General features: G+C 36.1%; 1 protein-coding gene across 4 annotated transcripts; it reads left to right on the top strand.

Moving 5' to 3' along the window:
* Positions 1-1667: 1667 nt before the first annotated feature.
* On the top strand, positions 1668-7741 carry LOC110725759 (probable methyltransferase PMT24). 4 transcript variants are annotated; one of them, XM_021905228.1, is made up of 10 exons: positions 1668-1726; positions 1860-1915; positions 2854-3906; positions 4004-4153; positions 4672-4942; positions 5022-5132; positions 5222-5396; positions 6171-6431; positions 6955-7149; positions 7240-7741. In XM_021905228.1, the coding sequence occupies exons 3-10, from the start codon at positions 2881-2883 to the stop codon at positions 7460-7462; spliced, it is 2412 nt and encodes an 803-aa protein (XP_021760920.1). In that variant the 5' UTR covers positions 1668-1726; positions 1860-1915; positions 2854-2880; the 3' UTR covers positions 7463-7741. The 4 variants fall into 4 exon arrangements, with proteins under 4 accessions (XP_021760920.1, XP_021760921.1, XP_021760919.1 ...); XM_021905230.1 differs by having other exon boundaries at positions 1711-1726; positions 2858-3906; XM_021905229.1 differs by having other exon boundaries at positions 1668-1915; positions 2858-3906.
* The last annotated feature ends 191 nt before the right edge of the window (positions 7742-7932 follow it).

Below are 7932 nucleotides of genomic sequence, written 5' to 3'. Positions count from 1 at the left end.
TCCCTACCATATTCTTTGAACTATCCATGGAATTTTAATCTACCACTCATTTCTCAATTTAGAGCTTATTCAATAGGGTAATAGGAGGCCTTCCAAAGGGAGGTTAGTTATGTATGAGTAAATGCATAACGAGAGGCTTGAAAGTCATTTCACGTAAATGCATTTTTAAATTTAGAGTAGTACCATTGGGTGATCAACTGTATCATTAGATGATTAAATGGTATACTATTTATGTATGTAGTGGTACTATATATTCATTCAATGGTACTCACTACGTATAGAAATAGTATTACTACGGTAGAAATAGTATCACTACATAGTCAATGGTGCTATCTAAGCTTTTAACGGTACATTTAAAAAGTGGTCCCACTTACCCATCTCTCTCCTCCTTTCTTTCACCCCCATGTGCTTTTTAATATTTTAGTATTTGTTATGCATTTGCAAATGCATAACTAACCTCCCTTAATACTTCCTCAGGGTAATACATCTATACAAGTAATTAGATTAGAATGAGTTTGCCTACATGTCTATTACGGAGTAATACATACATTCGGGTAGTTGGGTATGACACTCGAACGAGTTTGAGTACAGGTCTATTATACATTTGACTAGTCGAGTATAGCACTCTCGGGTGTATCATGCGTCTTATGAACAAGTTTGAGTACATGTTTATTATTATACCTTCAGTAAAGTACGACACTTTTGGGTGTATCATGCATTTTATGACCGAGTTTGAGTGCAGGTCTATTATACTTTTAGATAGTCGATTAAGACACTCTCAAGTGTATCATGCATCTTATACACGTACTTGTTTGATTCAATGAGCGAGCATTAGTATCATGCTAAGATTGGTCTAGTGGTAAGGATTGTACCTTCCAACCTTCCACTACAGACACTTTGAGGGTGGGGATCCCTTGCCCTTTCATTTAGCAATTTCGATCACATTAAGGGTTTGTTCTCATTGACTGAACTCAGTTGAACTGAATTGAATTGAGCTGAACTGAACTGAACTGAATTGAGCTGAACTGAACTGAACTGAGCTGAACTGAATATTTTATAAGAGAAGGAAATTAGGAGCTGAGCTTAACTGAACTGAACTGAACTGAACTGAATTTCAACGTAAGAGAACAGGCCATAAGAGGGCGTTTGGTTCGGAAAATGAAAACAGAGTGAAAAGGAAACAAATGAGAGGGGAAAAAGAAATTATTTAGGCATTTTGCTACTCCCTCCGTCCCTAAATTACATTCTTGTTTTCCTCTATTATGTGAGGAATAAATGCTAGAAATAGGAATGTAATTTAGGGACGGAGGGAGTATTACCATAAAAATGCATAGAAAAGATGATATTTCATCAACCATAACTAAATCACGTTTGCATTTTACCTAATAATGCCTTTATTATAACTTGAATGTACAAACCTACCCTCACGTGTATCATATTTTCATATTATTACTCCCTTAGTCCCTTAATTAGATTTCTATTTCTATCTATTATTTGAGTAATAAATACTAAAAACAGGAATCTAATTAAGGAACGGAGGGAGTACTTCTGTGATCGTGAATATTTTACGCCCCAAGGCCTCCAACCCGATAGCCGGACGATCTAATAACTCGTAATTAATTAGGTTTTGTTTTGTTATGTTATTTTACGGAGTAGTTTACAGTGTTTCAACTTTCAAGGCATTAATAATAGAGGAATGAATGTCTTCAAATCGGGGAAACACTAGGTAGCTTTTTCTTGATAATTTCACTGCTTTGCGTTGATTATGGAAATAGTACATTTCCTTATTCATTTCTTAAATAACTCACAATCCAATCCTAAATTCTTTTCCTTTTTATGATATTCGTCTTCCTTAACAGTTAACATCTTCTCACTCCTAAGATCCAATGCCTTGATTTTTCACCATCAACTGCAGGTATTTCATATCATGCCCCCCTTTTCCTTTTTCTTTTGCTTTGATCGTTTATCATATTTGATGGGTTCTTATGTAAAGTGGGTAATTTCTTTCTTGCTCAGAATTTTTTCATGATTTGCTCAAAATGCTCTGTATTTGTCCATACATAAAATTGTTATGTTTGTTTGTTCCATTGGTATTTGGTAGGATTGAAATTGTGTGTCGGTGTGTAGTGCGACTAGACAAGATTTGATCCGAGTTCTTGGGTACCAACCCGTGAGAGATTGTTATATAAACCCGGATGTACCGTACAACCAACTAACCTAAGGTTAGTTTATTTTGATGATTGTTTTTCACTCAATCATCAAATGAAGAGCAAAAACTAACCTCGGGTTTGTACGGTATATTCGGGTGTATATAACACCTTCTACCAACACGAAGCCTTTAATTTAATAAGGTAGCTGCTTAAGTTTTATTTATGTGATGCACAATTATAGTTTGTGGTTGATTGTGAAGGAATTTCAGTTTATATGCCTTGATTGTCTAATGACATAATTTTTTTCGTTAGAGGTAGTTTTGTTGTTTTTGAATTTTTGGTATATAGGGAGCCACAAAGGGTAGTGATGTAGATAGGAGTCCCGAGTCGGGTATAACCTCACTTCACCAACTCAGCTAGGTGGCATCCACTCGTCGATAGTTGTGACTAATGTGATTGTTGGATTGAATTGTTTTTGATGATGCATATGCTCTTCCTGACTAATTAGAGTGTCCTTATGAAAATACACCAATGTGGTTTCTTTATTTTTCAATTTTTCATTGGAAATGTATATTTTGAATCAATCCATTTGTCCTAGAGCTGATTTTCAAGATTTATTGATTGAAAAGTTAGAATCGCCTTTGATTGAGGTCCCTGTGATTAGTGAGTTTGTTCTAACCATTTTGATAATATCATTCTAAAGGAAGGCATTTTTAGCTAGCGAGAGGTCATGGCTCAGGGAAGGTATGCCCGAGTTGATGGGCAGAATTCTCCAAACTATTGTTTGATATTTTGTATCATGGGGTTTGTTTCTACATGTTTGCTAGCTGCTTGGATGACACAATCATCATCGATTAGTCCTGTTCGCACAGAAATATCAGTAGAGGAATTCATGGGTGGCATACCGAAGGTCGTAGATGGGAGTGATGCTACGTTGCCTGTGGATGCCTTGAAAGTGAATGATGGCAGAAGCAGTGTGCAGGAAGGCAGCAATCCTAGTGTTCAAGATATAGGAAATGCATTTCCAAAAGAGTCTCACAGTACGGAGGAGCAAAACTCCCAAAAGGTAAAAGAAGGGTTGGTTTCTGGAGATGGAGCAGAAAACAAGGGAGCTGAAAAGCAAAAGCGTGGAGAAGATGGGACAGATGCGAGTAAGCAGGAAGTAACTAGTGACAAGTTTGATGGTGTAGTCCAAACACATAATGACAATGCTGGACCTAAGGAGAGTTCTGATGAATCAAACAAAGTAGGAGAAACAGAAACCAAAGTTGAGGAAAGTGGAGGATACCAAGACAGGATACCAGGAGCTCAGGAAGAGATAGATGCTATGAAGAAGATGCAGGATGGAGCAATCAATCAGTCTGATCAAGAAATAAATAAGGATTTAAAAGAGAATTCCAGTGTTTTACCATCAAAAAATGAGTCAACATCTGGGACGGAGTTGTCAAATGAAACTTCACCTCAACCTCAAGCTATGCCTTGGCCAACACAATCAGCAGAGTCAGAGAAAGAAAAACTCTCTCAGGGATTCTCAGTGCCAAAACAGCAAAAAGAATATAGATGGAAAGTATGTAATGTCACTGCAGGACCAGATTATATTCCTTGCCTTGACAATGTTCAAGCTCTCAAAATGCTACACACCACAGGACATTACGAGCACAGGGAACGACATTGTCCTGATGAAGCTCCTACTTGTCTTGTTCCTCTACCTAAAGGGTATAGAACCCCAGTCAAATGGCCTAAAAGCAGAGACATGGTACACTTAATGCTTTGATTAAGAAATGAAAAGAGAGTTTTGAAATAAGATATTATTCTTGTTCTTGTTATGATAAGTTTTATATTGGATTATCCAGATATGGTTCACTAACGTTCCCCATACAAGGCTTGTTGATTACAAGGGAAAACAGAACTGGGTGAAGATTTATGATCGGTACCTTACCTTCCCTGGTGGTGGGACTCAATTTAAGTATGGCGCTCTTCATTATATTGATTATATTCAGCAGGTGATTCCACAAATAAATGTTTTTTTTTTCCTTGTTAATATAGTCATGTCTGTGCAAATAACAACCCTTGTTATGTGATATTATATGATTAAAAATTTACTTTGAATCAAATATGTTGCAGCATTAATGGACATAGCAAAAGTCAAGGAGTAATGAAAGAAAGATGGAAAGTAAACAAGTAGTTACAGAAAGACAGAATATATTGCAATATATGTTATCACTTAAGTTTGCTTTAGGCATGTCTGTGCATAGCAACCATTGTTATGATATTTAGATTATCAAATCATTTCTTTGAACAAATAAAGTTAGAAATTATGCATAGGGAAAGAAAGAAGGCAGAGATTGCAATTTATTTTATCACTTTACTTGGCAATTTTCTTATCTTATGGTGTGCAATGGTATTGTTGCTCTTTTTTTATTTTTGAGCATTAATCTCGGGAATTATGCATTTTGTACTGCATCTGTCTATTTTTCACATTAAAATTTTCTTGCATTATAAATTCATTTTTGAAATTCAGACTCTTCCTGAAATTGCTTGGGGTAAACAAAGCCGTGTTGTATTGGATGTTGGATGCGGTGTGGCCAGTTTTGGAGGGTATCTTTTTGACAGGGATGTACTCACTATGTCATTAGCTCCTAAGGATGAACATGAAGCTCAAGTTCAGTTCGCACTTGAAAGAGGAATACCTGCTATTTCAGCTGTAATGGGAACAAAAAGGTTACCCTATCCGTCCATGGTATTTGATGTTATCCATTGTGCTCGTTGCCGGGTCCCTTGGCATATTGAAGGTAATGTTTATCTCAGTGAACCAGGATTATACCTTTTATGCAAACAAATGCACCATGAATTTGTTTGGATTGACTTTAGGTGGTAAACTCCTTTTGGAACTGAATCGTCTTTTGCGACCTGGAGGCTACTTTGTATGGTCTGCTACTCCAGTTTATCGAAAAGGTGCTGAAGATACAAGCATCTGGAAAGGTGAATTTCATTTTAATCTTGAGTATCATCAGTGCTTAGCTATGCTTCTTTTTGGAGAAACTTATGGAGTTTGTGTATCATGCATGCAGAGATGTCCAAGCTAACTAAGGCAATGTGCTGGGAACTAGTAAAAGTGGGGAAAGATGGAGTTAACAGAAAATCTGCAGCTATATTCAGAAAAACTAGTTCAAATGATTGCTATGAAGAAAGGCCAACAAATGATCCTCCACTTTGCGATGATTCGGATGACCCTAATGATGCCTGGTAATTTCTGCCTAACATTTGATTATGATTTAACCTTGAAGAAACTATGTTATTTTTCCTCTTTAGTCATCTCATGGTTATCAACCTGACAAGCAAATTCCAAGTATCTATGTATAGTATTCTATTGCAATTAAAATGTCAATGGATATTGGGAAGTGAACTTTGCATGTGCTTATTGCTTCTATGTTTGCATGGACACTTAAATTAAGAAGTAGTTGGTTCTGCTCTACAGATTCTACTCTTTTTATGCTTCCTAGTTATATAGTACATGTTGCAAACTTAAGTGATAACATAGCAATTTAACTTTAGAAGTTACTTCCAAAAAATTGAATAATATCCGAAAGAAAGGAGCATTACTTGAACCAAACAAGGCCTAGCTCGTTTTTGTGGTGCGGATTAAATGGTAGGTCCATAGGTGTGCACTTTTATTAAATTGGGACCATCTAGATGCTAACTTGGAGCATTTATTAGATATAAGGAGAGAGCATTTGAATTTGTTAATTAAAGGAGTAACATAACGTAGTGCTCCCTTTTCTTCCCCTTTTTTGCGTTTTGAGAGTCCTGGCTTAGTTGCAATTTGTTCCGTTTCCCTGACCTACCTATTCAGGATGCTGAAGGGAAGAATGTACAACGGACATACTTTTATGGAAGAAGTGCTTACTTTGTTACTACCTCCTCTCATTGAGGCACGCCATAAAGGCATTGCCTTTTCTTTTTATGATGTTTTGGAGGATTAGTCTTTGTTGCTTGATCTATTGACCGTGCGTTTCTCAGGTATACACCACTTCAGCAGTGCATACACAAAGTGGCCAAAGATTCATCTGAATGTGGGGCTCAATGGCCAGCACCTTGGCCGTCACGGTTGGAGAAACCTCCTTACTGGTTGGAAGGTTCTACTGCTGGAAATTCTCCCAAGGACTTCACTGATGACCATAACCACTGGAAACATGAAATTACCAATACATATATGAATGGGATTGGAATTGACTGGTCATTGGTTAGAAATGTCATGGACATGAATGCATCATATGGAGGGTATGATTTCAAATTATATTTCCAATTAAATAATTTGTCAATGATATTTCAGTCCTTGTCAACACCCTTGTCTCACGGAAAAGAGGTTTTAAAAAATAAAAAGAAAGAAAATAAAAACGGAACAAGCATGGAAACGTGTGGATTACTTGAATAGGTAAAGTCTAGACTAAATAAATTCAATGAATTATTACTGAATTACTGATCTTAGAAGCTATAGTTATGCTGCTATCCTTCTCTTTGGATATTGTAACACAAACATGTGCAGATTCACTATAATGGTGAGTAGGTCCCTTTACGGCGCAAGCAACCTTCCTAGTACATGCTTAATTCCTTCTGTTTTCCTTGACTAGGCTGATGCTCAATCAGTACATAATTGATATATGAAAGTCATATATGTTTTTTTTCCCCTTAAAATACCCTATTAGTAGCCATAATTAGCCCTGCCATTCTATTATTGTGTTGATGCAAGTAAAAGAAACTAGCCTACTTCTTGATTTCAGCCTTAAATTGCTCTCTTAAACAGATTTGCTGCAGCTTTGAAGGATTTGAAACTGTGGGTGATGAATGTAGTTACCGTCAATTCATCAGACACTCTTCCTATTATATACGAGCGTGGCCTATTTGGAATATACCATGACTGGTGTGAATCATTTAGCACCTACCCAAGATCTTATGATCTCCTTCATGCAGATCACCTCTTCTCTGATCTTGCAAAAAGGTTCGGAAATCAAATGCTAATGGTTCATTTATGTATATTATTATATAGTTCTTTGATGATTTTACGATAGTACTTTTGTCCCTGTAACAGGTGCAACATTGTTTCGGTGATGGCAGAAGTAGATAGAATTTTGAGGCCAGGGGGTAGATTAATAGTTAGGGACAATACTGAGACCATGTCCGAGGTAAGGAGCATGGCTAAATCGCTTCACTGGAAGATCACTCATTACAATGATAACGATGAACTAGTCTGTATTATGAAGACATTGTGGCGGCCCTCGGAAGTAGAACTAATTGCTGGTGCCACAGCTTGACTAGTTGAATCACCAGTCCTCAAACTAGAATGAATTTTGCATTGCTGAGATAGTGAGATAGGTCTATTCTTTTACTTATATATCTAGCTTCATCAACTTTTAATGATGCAGCTGCTTTTTTTTTATAGCTCAATTTTCTTTTAGTTGTTTATTGTATGATACGTACATTTCCTTATATATTTATACGGAGTACTAAAAAAGCAAATGTAGGCTAACAAATTTATAGTATTAATCCTAAAAAAAATAAAATTATACAGTATTAAAAGTTTATACGGAGTACTAGAAAAGCAATTGCCCTTTAAAAAGGCATAATATTGTGCAAGTTTTATTTTATTTTATTTTATTTTTTATTTATTTATTTTTTATTTATTTATTTTTTATTTATTTTTATTTTATAATTCCAATATTACCCTTTCCATTGATTGTTAATTGCCAGACAATTTTCTTTAATTATGCCAGATTGCCAGACA

This window comes from Chenopodium quinoa, unplaced genomic scaffold, assembly GCF_001683475.1.
Source record: "Chenopodium quinoa cultivar QQ74 unplaced genomic scaffold, ASM168347v1, whole genome shotgun sequence".
Lineage (NCBI taxonomy): Eukaryota > Viridiplantae > Streptophyta > Magnoliopsida > Caryophyllales > Amaranthaceae > Chenopodium > Chenopodium quinoa.
Note: the sequence above shows the minus strand (reverse complement) of the source record. Positions and strands in the feature narration are given on the sequence as shown.